Raw genomic sequence first — 15,705 nt, forward strand, 5'->3', positions numbered from 1 at the left:
CAACTATTAAACACTTTTTAATAAATTTTTATTAATTTTTTTTTTCACCTACATAACAAATCACTGCTCTTCTAATACATGTTTAAAAAATCCATTCCTTTGATAATGCTTTAGATTAGATTTAGTGTGAGGGTTGATGAAAATAAATGTGAAAGAAAAACTTAATGCTAATAATATGTCAAAAGAGTTTTGTTGTCGTTAGGCACATTTAATAATAATACAGTTAATTTCAATATTTGAATATTTTTATTAATTAATAAAATATTTTAAAATGTAACACATTTTTACTAACTAACTAATAAAAATATTCAAATATTAAAAATTAAATATATTAAATACTCCTTCCCTTAATAACATTAAGTATAGGTGAAATACATCTAATACTTTTCATTCATTGAATCAATCCTCTAGGTTTCATTCCTCTCATTTCCCAACTCAAGTCTAAGGAAAGGGCCATAATTGGAAGCCAAAATAATTTTCTTGTCACTTTTACTCTTTTTTCTTTTCTTTTTTCAATTTCTTATTTCTTTCCCCCTCCCCAACCTACTGCCTCAAATTATAATTGTTAATTTGACTACAAATCAAAGATTTAAATACATTCATTTCACATCACACAAGATATGAATTTCATTATTAACTTAGAAATCATGTTATTGATATTCATTGAATTACACTTTAACCTACATAATGCATCGTAAATGACAAAAATACCTTTCGCACCTCATTATCTTGTCTCACTTAGTCTCATTCTATCGCGTCATTTCACTGTCTTGGATAGAGTATTTTAGATATTTTAATCATATTATGTAGTTCAAAATATAAATCACGATATACTAATAGCATTTTCCTTAACTTAGATGGGAATAATTTTATTTTGAAAAGAACTCCCGCACAAAGGAGAAGAACTAACTTATTGCTTATTATAGAGATTTATAAACATATATATATTTGTAAAATCAAATATATTTAAGAAAATTCATTGCTATGAAATAATTCTTGAAATTATTTTTAAATAACTAATTTCAAAACACCTTGATTGCACGGAATAATAAGATAATCACTTAATCCAAGTATTATTATTATCTTGCAAAAATAGAAACTAATAAATACACCATAGCAAGTAGCAGCATGAAGAAGCGATTCAATGGGGCTCAAAATAACATTATTGAGAATGGTATTACATTTTCTTATTGCTGGCTGATGTTACAAAAAGGAATGGTAAATCAAACCACTTTAAAGCGAGCCTCCCATAACCAACAATTAGTTATATAACTTAAAAAAAAAAACATAAAACCTCAAACCGTGTCAGCTCCTACATATGAAGAGATAGAAGATACACAAGGGAACCAGTACCGACGTTTGCCATCTCTATGACCATCATCAATCATAGCAAGACCTTCCTGCAAATATCCAAAGAGGCAAGGCAACCAGATTAGTGAAGTTCAAAGGCAATATCAATAAATACCCAGGAAAATGTGGTAGGCGATGACAGTGACAGTAATAGCTCTCACATCTAATAGAGTTTCTAGGGCATCAGTGGCACGGCCAGAGGACCAGGACAGCCGTCTCTCTACCTCTTCAACCGTCACAAAGCCTTGACCCTGAGAGAACAAAACCATAATAATATATCCATCCTTAATCCTATTTTTCAGGTCGGATACATAAATTCTAGCTTATCAAGTCATATTTATCTGTAGCCTTGGAAATAAGTTGAGGACAAGATAATGCTGAATGCTTAGAAACAGGCTTCACAACCGGACATTGAAGGGGGCCATTACCCACTAAACCCCAAAAGATAGAGGGAGAGGGGGAAATAACTCCAAACATCCATCACCACATACAGTGAAGCAACAAATGGTCTTTAATAATAAAGGAGAATGAATGCTTATGGAAGGGGGCGGGGATGCTGCAACACTTGTGAATATATATGAACATAGTGTGCATCTTAAGCAAATTAGACCCGCATTAAGTTAAAAAGAATAAGTTGAAATCAATGCTAGGATTAAAACAATATGAATTTAAATCTGACTATTTAATTTTACATATTTGGGAAAAATTTGCAATTTACTTACAGATAATTTTTTTTATAATAAGTACAAGGAATTTTTTGTTCGTGCCTTTTCCCTAATATATGTAGAATGTAAAAAGTAATTTCTTACTATTTTAATATAAAAGGGGGCATCTCCAGTGCATCAGATTTCCTTCTTTGCGAGGCGGGGAGAAAGTCATTTTTATATGCAATGTTAACTTCGCAAAGAGAATGTTTCCATAACTTGAAGCAGTGAAACAATTTTGCCGTTACTAGCAAGGCCTGCCCCCTACTCACTATTTTAATTTTAATATAACTAAATATGAATGCATTTTCACAAGAAATAAATAAACAGTTACTCTCTATGTTATATTGTATGTATCATGTGTTGTATTTATGTCGCATTCCCCAAAGGAGACGTACTGTCAAATAGAGCCACTCCAGGGGTGTCCTTAATCTAAATATAGTCTTCCAGAGAGAGAGAGAGGGAGTTCCTTCTCAATGAGTAAATATAAAAGAGCCTTCACAGGATGAGCAGCAAAATCACTAATCTTCCCACTGATCCTCCCTCTATACATTTAGGTGATCATTAAGAAAAGAACATAGGTAAGAAGTCAATTTCTAAGCCCAGTAGATATTTCCTAAAACTTAGGAGATCAAATAATGCACCCGCAATGAGAACACAGACCCCACACATCTTCTTAGTCCTATCTAACTAGAAAAAATCAGAGACTAAATATCAGGTAAATGGCCTGCAACTCAACCATTTGTCAAGCCCAGACCTTTCCTAGAACCATTACCCTGCCTAATAACACAATTAACCTAAAGAAAACATCCAGATTCTAATTGCATATCCCTCTATGATCCAATCCTGTGAGGGTGACCTAATCTACTAATAGAACACCACCTAAGTGAAATCATCTTTATCTGTCACCACCTTCCTTCACAAAACATCACGCTTATGTAGGCCTCCATGACCACTTTTATAACAAGGCTTTATTAAAACACTCAAGTAGCTCAACCTTCCCTCCATTGAAGGAGTTCAAACCTTATCCCAACTAGTAAATGATAGCTGAAATCATCTCTAAACCCGCCATAGAAAGTCCAGAAACTTTTTAATCTTATTAAGCCATCAAGTCAAGAATCATAAAGAGACTTAATTTATCATGGAAAGACTAAAACAGGTAGCTTACATAAGAGTAAGAGTACCATTTTCAAAGAGATACAATCCTTCTAAGAAGCTATTATCTTCTCAAACTTCTCCACAACCCCACCCAAACAGTTAGCCCTTCCACATTGGTTACATTCCCCCGGTTCCAAATGGTTTCATACCTATAGTCACATATGAAATAGCAGGCGGTATAAATTTAGCAACACTTTTCCCTCCGGATCTGCTGCAGGAAAGGGACAATGTGCAACTTCAAGGTGTCAATTATATCATTTATGGAAATGGCAAACCAATTCGATATGAGCATATCGGCGATTGCTAGTTCCTATTATCCGAATACACATCAATTCTCGAGCCCCACTATTATCAAAGCCCAACATCTCCAAAACCTACATGAATAAGAAATCCCAACACAAATGATCATACACCTTTTCCACATCAAACTTACACATTATCCCTTCGATATTGTTTTTAAATCAAGAGTCCAAATGTTTACTAGTTGCTAAAATGACATCTAACAACAGGCAAAAGCATTCTGATACACACTCACACTCTTAGATCACTTCCTTCCAGTCTCATGGGAAGAAGTTTGGCCGAAATCTTACAAATGCTTCACCTAGATGTCAGGACCCTAGGTTGTATAATAGCTTACAGTAGGGTTGAGTGAAGAAGATTATTCCTCAGGAGGACTAGTAAGTTCTGTTAAGTTGTTAGCCGTAGTTATTTTGCTTCTTGTATTTTATGTTAAGTTGTTGAAGTAGCTATATAAAGCTACTGGGGCTGTTTTAGATGGATTATCCAGAATATATCAATTGAATCTACAGATTTTCTCTCTCCAAACTCTCTGTCCCACTTGTATCTGTCTCTTTCTCTCCCTCAGCTTCTCTTCCTCTCTTTCTCCCTCCCAATTCTCACTGATTTTCCCTTTATTCTCCCTCTCGATCTCCCTGTTTCTTCCACCTCCTTCTGTTTTTCCCTCGCTTTCTCTAATTCTGCCCTAATTCTCTGCTGAAATCCTAGTTGAACCCTAGGATCCAAACAATTTGGTATCAGAGCTGTTAATCCTCAGCTGTGATTCAGAAAGTTTTAATAGTTGACCAAGGTGATTTCTAGAAACATTTCAGACAGAGTCGCTGTAATTCCAACAGTACACGGCTGTTGATAACCAGGCACATCTTACCTATAATTCAGATCTAGGTAGCTGTTTGTGGTAGAGATGATTCAACGAAAAGGGGATTTTCAAGAAGCTGCAACAGAGCAGATCAGAGCAAGGCTATCCTCGAAGCTGATCGCAGGCGAACTCCGAAGAAGCTGCAACTGAGGCGATCAATTTCAGGAGGTGGAATTGGATCTATCGCCTAGAAGTTCATTTCAATCAGAAATTGAAGGTCGCTGACTGGTTAGCAGCCGATACTCGGCTACTGCAGTGGACTTTGGTGAATTCCCATGATCAAGACAGTGAAGCAAGGTCAGGCGATTCCGGCAAACCAGGTGTTTGAGATAGATCAAGTCACAAGAAGTAGCGCAAAGCAATACTCGACATGGAATTAAAGGCGAAGCAAAGCAGCTGATCAGAAATTCTCGTTCAACTTTTGAAGGTGAGCAGGCTAGGTGATTCCGATGGTGACTCTAGTGAGTCCTAGAGCAGTTCCAGTTGATCAGAATTTGCAGATGAGCAGGCCAGGCAATTCCAACGGGAAGTCTGACAACTCATAGAAGCAAGTTCCAGAGTAGATTTACCTTGTTCTGTAACCCTCAACTTTGCCTACTCCTGCTTCAGGTTCAACTGATTGAAGGCAGAACAGCAGGTTGATTCACGGCTGTTTTCTGAGACTGTTGCAGGTGCGTTCAGGAAGGTGACCTCAGTTGTGGAGACAGACAATCGAAGCAGATCCAACGAAGCTAATTCAATAGAGCCGATCGATTCTCAGCCATGAATTCCAGCAATTCTTAGCTGTTGACGTTAGGTCTTGAAGGTGAGACAATGCCAGTGATCCGCGACTGTAAGAGGCAATGGAAAAGAAGTTTGAAAATTTGAACAGTCAAATGGGCGAGGAAATAGGCAGTGTGATATGCGAAAAGATGCAGGAGTTTTTCATAATGTTGTCCAAGATGTATCAATTCAGTATTCCAGCTGAATTCTTCTATAAGTGAGGAGGAGATGTTTCAGATTACTATCTTAGAAGTTTTAATCAAGAGATGATTGATTCAAACAATCCATCATCAGGATTGAACGACTGTAACAGAAAACTCTTGGAGGAGAAAATTGTTGAAAGTGAGCCTCTAGAATATTCCAGCAAACAAAAAATAAAAGATGTTGCTGAATTACCTACATTGGATAAGGAAGTTCCAATTGAAAAATCAGTCAATGGTGAGGAAGTTGGTGCTGGAGTCCTCCAGCAGGATTCTGATTTACAGGAATTTGAGGAACAAACTGAAGTGAACCAGTCAATGGTAACTCAAGATTCTGAAGATGAAGAGATCGGACAAGGAGAATCGTGTAGACCACATTTTACAATTGCAGGAAGCTGATGATTCAGTTGATATGCAGGCTATAAATCAGATTGGAGATGAGAACTGCGATGAAGATAGATTTCATGCATCAGACATTCCGGACAAGAATATTGATTCATCAGATATTTCAGCTATAAATCATGTTGGGGATGAAAATCGTGATGGAGGCCATGTTCTAGCCATTGAGGAACTTGTGGAACTTTCTCATCTCTTTCTATGCAATCAGGATGTCCGGACACGAATGGCAGTTGCAGGAATAGTCACCGCAACACCATTGGAGAAGGGTGTACAGTTATTGGAGGAGATATTCGAGGACTTGTTAGAGAAATTGTTGGTTAACATCAACCAAACGTTTGACTGAATGAACGAAAGGCTGATTCAGTTTGCAAAGAATTTAAAGGTCAGTAGACCAGTGGATCTTTATACAAGATCCACTACAGAATCAAATCCGAAAATTTGAGATGATTATCTTAGTTGTCTTGATCATGAGAAGGTTGATTCAGATGTTGGAGTTGATGTGGATGGAGATATATTGGCAGGTGAAGCTACAGAGGAAGCCAATTTGCCTATTGCAAATATTATTGGAACTCCATTGAAGGAGAATGTTGTTGACATGAATTCTGTTACAGTTGTTACGCAACTAGAAGAAGAGCTAATACATCAAGATGTGCCTAATGAGAGCTGGCAGGAGAAAAAGAAATGATTACTGGACGGATTGATAGAGGAAACAAAGTCCCTTGCATTACCCCTGGTGCCTAGTCCAATATTTGTAGAACCAACTAATGTACAGGATTTGGTTTCAGGGAAAGTTGAGGATTCCTTAGCTTTGGTTAAAACAGGCAACGAGAAAGTGAAGACAACACTAGCTGGAGGATATCTTAGTACCGACATGAAAGATTTTGACCCTGAACAGTATGATGGTATTGCTGTCATTTCAAAAGATGCAAGCCATTTTGCAGAAGGTGCAAACTAGTTTTTCATGTTGGTTGTAACAAAGGTAATTGAAGCAGGTGTTCCAAGAGAGCAGAACATACTCGTTGAAAAGAGAGATGTTGATTTCTCTTTCACTCATAAGATGGAGACAAGAAGGGAGACGGACACCATGCTTGTTCCACATGACCAGATTTTGAATCCAAGAACTTTGATTGCTCGACCTCCAAAATTCCAATTATTCAAGGCATGCCCTAGTGTGCGATCCTTATTGACGACTACTGCAGGTCGAAGCAAAAGCTACAATCAGTGTAGCAACCTTGGGAAGTCTCTTGAGAGTTATGATCCAAACAGGAATTCTCTCAGTAAAGAGCGGATTCAAAGTTGTAAGGAATTTTAGAGACAGTTTGTAGCTGGAGGAAAGCTAAGGAAGATAGCTGAAGAAGTCAAAAGTTTTGTTGTGGAGAACAAAGCTCCTGCTGCTGTGTTTGTTCTTGTTTCAGCTGCTACCTCTGACAAACAGAGAGTGATTGATTCTACTTTTGCTCCAGTCGATGAATATATGAAAGCTATTGGCAATTCGTTATGCTTAAGAGGTTTTTCAAAATTTCTCCATCAAAGCTGTGGAAGATAATGAAAAAAGAGCTAAGATTGGAAAGCTGTAGCGTTCTTAAGCTGTGTATAGCACTGCTACTCCATCTTCCTGAGAGTTGTCTTGTGAGGTCTTGCATTTCTTGAGGACAAGAAATATTTCAAGGTGGGGGGAAATGTCAAGACCCTAGGTTGTATAATAGCTTACAGCAGGGTTGAGTGTAGCAGATTATCCCTCAGGAGGACTAGTTAATTCTGTTAAGTTGTTAGTAGTAGTTATTTTGCATCTTGTATTTTCTGTTAAGTTGTTGAAATAGCTATATAAAGCTACTTGAGTTGTTGTAGATGGATTATCCAGAATATATCAATGAAATCTACTGAATTTTCTCTCTCCAAACTCTCTATCCCACTCGTATCTATCTCTTTTTTTTCCTCAACTTCTCTTCCTCTCTTTCTCCCTCACAATTCTCTCTGATTTTCCCTCTATTCTCCCTCTCGATCTCCCTGTTTCTTCCACCTCCTTCTGTATTTCCCTCACTTTCTCTAAATCTACCCTAATTCTTCCTAAAATCTGCCCTTATTCTCTGCTGAAACCCTAGTTGAACCTCAGGATCCTAACACTAGACAACTGGGCTCATAAAATCTTTCAACTCCTTATCCCCCCCTTTCAGACATTCCAATTAAAAAATGTAAAATTGCTTTAAGAATATTAATCACCCTCATCTGTTAATAAACCATAGTTGGCAACAATGACATTCATGACATAAACATGCATCAGCATCACTTTTTGAGAAATAAGAGAAACAGCAAAAAATAACAGATTAAAAAATTTTAAAAGCATAGTTTGAGAGGAAGATTAGGGATGGTAAAACCTGGGCGAGCTCTAAAATTTCATTGTGGTCCTTGTTTAACTCGGTTGGAACAGACCGAACAAGCTTTCTCTTTCCAACAGAAATCACCTCAAAGCCACTACCTAATACCTGGAAGAATTCATGTGATAAATGTTAATATGTTTTGGCACATGGTAATACGCATGCCACTTCACTGACTAACCTAGGGCTTTACACACAAATCCATGCTAAAAAAAGTTACCGAGATATCCAGTTGAAAGTTTATAAAGCATGAAACAAAGAAGAAAGGTATCTATAATCTAGAACAAAACAGAAAAGTGTAAGGCACATAATGGCAACATCTTTCTGTTGTAAATTATGAGGCACCGTGGTGAGCCCCATTTAGATTAAACCAAAAGGTCCACCGAGAAGAGAGTTGTCCTGAAGTATACTGTCACAGTTTCCAGAAAAATTGCCCAAATTCACATATTACTGAACTTTTAGGTAACTAAGAACAAATTCTTTGTGCACGTCCATGGTATCTCACAAACACTAATTTACATTCAACAACAATACCTTCAGCTTGCTAATAGCACGCAAGCAGTCATCCTCAGATATAGCTTCACGGGCAGTCTTTCGTCTCTGACAAACCAGTTTACATAGTTCCTCCAATTTGATCAAACCCCCATTATGTGGTCTAGTAGCCAAGCAAACTTCAACAATTTGCACCCCTGTCTAGTCAAAGCAATTCATTTCAATCTAGACATAACAAAATATTAACATAAAGACCATAGGCAAGGGCATATCATATTGACATAGAATACAAAGATTGAAGAAAAATACTGAAGTTCAAGTATCTCAGGCAGCATGCCTTCCAATTTAAATAGAAACTCTGGTATAGTTTCCCAGGCACAGAGACCTGATAAAATTAGCAACATGCCGTGAAATCTAAAAATTAATCTCTACTGGTAAGGATATTAAGAGAGGTTGACCTCTTATCTATTCAATTCAACTAAGTGATATTCATAACATAATACTGCAAAAACCAGCAACTAAATTTACTTACTAAAAAAGTAACTAGATTGAGCAAGTGAATTCCCAAGTTCACTAGCAAATAAGCAATATATTAAGATCATGAGTATTATCTAGCTAACATAATTTTTTTTAAGCAAGGATATGGATACATCCTCAGATATAAGTCTGCCAACTTATATGACAAAATGGCAGAAATTTTCACGAAGAGAATAAATTATAGTGAATGCATTTGTGAAACACTAAATATAAGGAAGTACATATATTTTGACAAGTGTGGCACGGGAAATAATGCCACATGCTCAAGTAACCACAGTCAATTCTTACTGTTCCCCACATTGACAAGGACGATTGGGAAGGCTTTCTTTCAATAGACGCACGATAATCAAGAAGAATGGTACCTACCAAGTTCATAATAGAAATCACCAATCCCTAACAACTCTGACCAGAAACCCTTATTTGAGGCTAGTGGATCTACTCCAACATTAGCACACATCTCATGAAACTGTGCTCTGAATGCAGGATTCTTGCGTATATCATTCTGCAACAATCACATGAAAAGTCAGTAGATTTTAATTATAATTGCTGAGCATATTACAATGACAGTTACAATAACACTCTTAAACTGCCAATGGTTTCAAGGCATGAATATCTCACTCTACAGGAGAACCTTTTAAATGGGTTTCCCTAACTAGATTGACAAGTATTGTTTGTGGTACGGATATGAGCAATACAATAAAAATAAATAGCTCAAGTCAAAAAGGGCAAAGCAAGAAGAGAAAAGGCAACCGGAAGACGTTACATTTCTTGAGATGGTCTGTTTAAATTCTCAAAGTACCCTGAAAGCATAACCAATAGCAACTGTTTTACTAAAGAACATCCAGCTTATCTACCACTTGGAAGCAATGTTTTTCACAGCTCTGCCAGGCAACTTTCGGAATTCAAACGTAGATTACACCTCAAATTAAGGCTAAAATATTCTTAAAGACGGCTACATCAAATCCTACTTAACCACAGTCGAAGCCAATGTCAATTAGAATATAGGATCGACCGGGGAAAATTAAAAAACAAAATAAGCGGACCTTGTGCTTGCGAGCGAAATCCTCCAACTGAGACCGAAAAGTCGAAAGCTGCTCTTTCATAAGATCCGTTCTCAACTTGGCTACATTTTCTCCAAGCAAACGGAATTGATCCTGAAATCATCCTCCGGCTAAATACGTAACTCGAAGCAAGAGGGGAACAGGAACATACAGGCATGCATACATATAAACATAAAACCGATCTTAGTGACGGAAGTTGCAAACAAACCCTAGCAGTAGCAGCATTCTGCAGACCCCCAATTCCTGGTCTTCGCCTCATTAATACTATCAATAATATTGCTCTCACTACGCTTCCTGGTGGATTCTTTCTTCTGTAAATTGGGAAAGCAACTGATACTAATAGCTCCTCAGATCAGATTAATCGGATTTTATTCAACCGGATCGAAACAAAGTCGCCGACTCCCAAGAATTAATTTTTATAATTGTCCTTAACATACATATATATATATATATATATAATATTTTTGTCTTAGTTTTTGTTTTTTATTAAAATAATTGTTACTATGTTAGTTTTAATCTTTTTATTTCCTAAATCATGTTAAACAAAGTAACCTTAGCCTCATGTTTGATTTTGTTGCTAATTTTAGTTTTTAATTTTTGTGTTTTAAGATTTTGAAAATATAAATTAAAAAATAATAATTTTAAAAATTAAAACTTTACTATAAGAAGAGTGTGCAAATGATTATTGAATCGATTAAAATTTAATAATTAAAAAAATCAAATTATTGTAAAAATCGAACCGAATTAACTGACTAAACCAAAAATCGAACTAACCGAAAATAAAAAAAATAAAACAAAATTTGAAAAACTAACCAACCGAATAAACCAAACAAACAAACAAAAAATTGAACAAATCGAAATAATTTTCGGTTTTATTGTTGTCACCAACCACTAAGTCAACCAATGATTTCAATTATCGGAACCAATCATTAGATTTCCCCTAGTGCAATGGTTCATATCCAAAAATAAATTTGATCTAACGATTATTTTTTTATAAATTTAAGATTAATTTTTTTGTCAAAACTTGCGTTTCTAGAAAAACATCGCAAACCACTATCCAAGGCAAATTCCAACGATCGAAATTGACCATCAAATTAGTCTTGGCTCAACGATCCATATACCCAAAAAATCAGAAGAATCTAATGGTTGAATTTCAATAGATCTATATTTTAATATTTAGAATACCTACCCTTTAATGTATATACTAGAAAATTGAAAATGTCACTAGAAACCTTATTGAAGGGGCCAAAGCCCATATATCGTAAATCTCCGAAGAAAACAAATGCGGCGTTTGAGGTGATGGTGGCTGCTAAGGTGGTGTCAATAGGGTGAGCACGGCAGTGAAAATCATGCCATGGAACCAATGGCATGCAATGGTTAGAAATAGTCGAAAGAAAAAAGAGATGATGGTAACAATTGAAACAAGGTTGGTCGCCATTGGTATCAAAGGTAAAAATGAATGGTCGATGTTGATTTTGTGTGATTCAAAATTGTTTAAATGATTTTTCATTTGCATTTTGATTTATCAAAATTGTTTGCATGCTGTTATATGAAATTGAGAATCATATTATATTCATTTTATTTGAATATAATTGTTATTCATTTTAATTATTGTTATATGCTGTTAATTGTTATGCATGCTGTTGATATGGTTTTTTTGGCTATATATGTGGTCTGAGCTTATTATAGGCCGAGGCCAAGTCACTTGGCTTTTCCATGTTGCATTTTTGTTGCTGGCCCAGTCCATTTGTCGGTCCATTCAATGCTGCTATAAAAGGGTTGTGTGATACCCTAATCTCGATAGATTGCATTCTTTCTTTCTGAAACCCCAAATCGATGCTTTCTCTTAAAGCGAGACACATCTTGTGAATCCTTCTATCTCGTTTGATCGATTCTTTGTTTTGTGGTAAGATCGCGTGGTAAGTGAAAGGTATTTCTTTAATCTCTATTGTGTTTTAACGCCTGAGGGATGAGAGATTGGTATACTAAAAGGAACAGACCCTAGACCTTGATCTTGAGATCGGTCGGAACAGATCTATGTTTGTTATTGTTTTTGGATTCTGTTTTTCAATCGTCGTATTTGCAATATTGTTTTACTTTTCTTTGAGATTTTGTAATCGATTGTAAACTTGAGAAATCTAATAGATTGACTAGAGGCTGAGCCTCTGCCGTGAGTAGGATCTATTGATCCGAACACGTATCTCACTGTGTCACTATTTGTGTGTGTGAGTTGTGGTTGTGATTTTGGTTTATGTGTTCTTGTTTATTGTGATTGATCTGTGTTTGGCTGAGAAATAGATTGGTTTGAAAACCAACAATCGGTGTCAAAGAGAGCGATGGGACCAGTCGAAGACAGTAATGGGAGACAAAAGGGAAGGGGAAAGGTTGAGCAAAAAAGAAAGGCAGAAGTATCGAAGGATCTATTTGGTTTTTTCATTCTTCTATTCTTCTTCTTTTATTCTAGGCCAAAAATGGCATAGTTTTGCAATTTTAGTTGATTTGATTATCAAACTGAACTAAAACTGATTAACTGAAATTTATAAAAAAATCAAATAGAACCAAATTTTATCAAAAATCGAACTGAACCAATAATTTCAATCAACCTAGTTCATTTATTTTGATTAAATCAAAATTTTGTACACCCTTAACTATAAGTTGATGAACTTTAAATTTTTCCATAGGAATATTTACTTTCATTTAATTTTTATTATAAATTGCCATATATTCTTATTAGGCCTTATGGTTAAGATATAATTTGACAGGTTGATATTCAAATTTTGACAACAAATTATTACAACTCTCTCCCACAAAGACAAATATCTTGTATGACTATCACTAATATATTTGGGTAACGTTTGTTAAAATAAGTAAGATAATATTATAATACTTTTTAGATCAAGAAATATAATAATTAAGATAAGACTGAGAAGTATTTCAAAATTTTTATTAAACTATTTGTTAAATTTTTTAGAATGCACAAAATGACACAAGCATAATTTTTATTTATTTTTTTTTGTGTAAGAATCAAGATATGCTTATCTTGAGAGAGGAAGAAGAGATAAGCATATATAAGAAAATTCATATAAGAAATCACGTGACTTTTTTTTTAATAATCTTCATATAAGTTTAATAAACACATTAAAAATGCACAAAACCTTGTAATACCTTCAATATTTTATATTTTCTGGTTTATATCTTGATTAACAAACATTACCTTATAAGAAATAAGCGTACCAAATGAGGAAAAACTTTAATTTAGCTTTATAGGTGCTTATAAACTGAAAAAAATATATATATCGTGAGATCATCACGAAACTATCCAAGAAAGCCAATATAAAGCTTAAGTCAAATGTGTAGTAGAGAGGAAGCTAAGGAGTTAGATGTAGCTTAAAACTTATATTGAAAATGTTTATCACATAAGAGAGATCCTCGATTTTTATAACTATGTGGAGGTCATTTTTAACTTATGATTAGGTGTCATTGTTTGAGAACATATGAGAGTTGTTATCTTAGAATAACTCAAAGAGATTAAGATTACCCTTACAAACTATCTTCCCAAGATATAGGAGATAATATTTATTTTAAATTTATCAGTATTTGAATTAATTTTAAGATTGCATGACTTTCAAGCCCAAGCTAAACTAGTTTGCTTGAGAGTCCACAAAAGCTCATATGCTCAAGCCGTAAAAGGCCTCTTGAGGAGTATTAAGGATGAGTGAGGCATATCTTATGGATTAAGGCTAAGTGAGGCCTGTGTCGTGGGTTGAGACTAAGCGAGTCCTATCATGAAAATCGATCCTCAAGTATCATCATACTCTTTCATCCTTATTGTAATGGTCATTATTGTTGTTCGAACACAATAATATGATTTGTAGCCAGGAAATTCGTCTTCAAGCTGTCAAAATTCTACAAGACAAAAACCAATCAGATGGTGCAAGCCATTCCCTATACAAATATTTTGATACTTAAATCTGATCCTTGAGATTGCAAAGTATTGTTGTAAAGTTATTGAATAAGTGTTAGAGATATACCCCTTTTTAAAATGAAGGTTCACCTATTTATAGGAGAGTTTGGAGATTTATAATAAATATCTTTGTTATTCTAAGATTAACTAGGATTTAGATTCTTATGGATAAATCTTATCTCTTACGAGATTTTTGGAGTTATCTGTTCACGTTTCTGCATTTAGAATGCTCCATGGGAGAGGTCCATGGGAAATTTTTTAGGCTCCCGGTTATTTCTTATTCCTTCTTTTGTGGGACTACTTCAAGAGTCTTAAAGAAACTTGTGTAGTTATAAAGGTTTCTCAAGCCCTCTTGCAACAATCTTCTTTGACTCTTCATTTTCTTGTACTTGGGCTTTGGTTCTTAGACCCCTCATGACACATCACTCATTTTTTACCCTCAAATATCTAAGTTAACGATTTCGTGTCAACAAGTTACATTTCCCTCTCATCATTTGATGCAATACTAGTATACATTTTCTTAGGTATACAATGCAGATACAAACTTATGAAACTTCCCATTTTCTTAATGGGAAAATTCTCAAGTAAGGTGTAACTTATAAAAGTTTTATAGAAGATTTAAGCATAAATAGGGATAATCTTTTGCAAGATAGAAATAAATTATAACCTGACTAGACTCCTAGGAATAAGACTTACTAAGTTATTGTTGTATCATTGTTTACAAGTTGTCACTTGACAGAATTTGAAACCTAACCACAAAGGAGATTTGATATAAAATAGTGTAAAGAAATTGAAATGTCTTTACAAGGTGTTTATAATATGATAAAATAGGTAAAAATGTAAAAGTAGTAAAAATATTAATTTCAATAAGTTGTGAATACGCTAATCAATAGTTTAGATTGCGTTCTCTTTACTATTTTCAAGTTATTTTTAGTTTTCGATTTTCTAAAATAATGAAAACACATTATCTTTACTATTTTTAAAAATATATTTTTGAAAAAAAAAATTATAAAGAAAACTAAAAACAATAAAAAATTATTTTGAGTATTTTCATCTAAAACAAACTCTAAACTCAAAATATATTTATTTATTTATTATTTTTTATTATTGTAATGGAAAAAAATATTACAAAATTCATTAACTTTAAAATATATATATATATTTTAATAATATATTAATATTAAATATTTATAATTTACTGAATTATCAAATTTATTAAATAAAATATTATTAAAAAATGTATTTTTTAAATTTCAAATAGGACGAGGTTTCTAATTTTTTGTTTTGAAAAATAATTTTTCAAAATGACAAAGAAAATACGTTTTCAATTTTGTAAAAATAGACTACCAAAACAAAAAATTTAAAATAAATTTAACACTCAAAACTGAAAATTGAAAAGTAAAAGTAATACAGTCTTAATCTTTAAACATCGACCATCTATATTCTTGGGCTAAAGTCAAGTGTATATATAATTACTACTGGGCCAAAAGGACAAAAAACAAACAGATCAATTGCCACTGATAAATAGTGAGAAGACACATTAAAAG

General features: G+C 34.4%; 1 protein-coding gene across 1 annotated transcript; it reads right to left on the reverse strand.

Moving 5' to 3' along the window:
* Nucleotides 1-1,128: 1,128 nt before the first annotated feature.
* On the reverse strand, nt 1,129-10,588 carry LOC127812156 (vacuolar protein sorting-associated protein 22 homolog 1). Its single transcript, XM_052352493.1, has 7 exons — nt 10,403-10,588; nt 10,177-10,287; nt 9,500-9,635; nt 8,639-8,793; nt 8,105-8,212; nt 1,512-1,601; nt 1,129-1,400 (listed from the first exon to the last, which is right to left on the reverse strand). Exons 1-7 carry the CDS (start codon nt 10,451-10,453, stop codon nt 1,296-1,298), a joined length of 756 nt encoding a protein of 251 aa, XP_052208453.1. The 5' UTR covers nt 10,454-10,588; the 3' UTR covers nt 1,129-1,295.
* Nucleotides 10,589-15,705: the final 5,117 nt, after the last annotated feature.

The sequence above is a fragment of the Diospyros lotus genome, chromosome 10, assembly GCF_014633365.1.
Source record: "Diospyros lotus cultivar Yz01 chromosome 10, ASM1463336v1, whole genome shotgun sequence".
NCBI lineage: Eukaryota > Viridiplantae > Streptophyta > Magnoliopsida > Ericales > Ebenaceae > Diospyros > Diospyros lotus.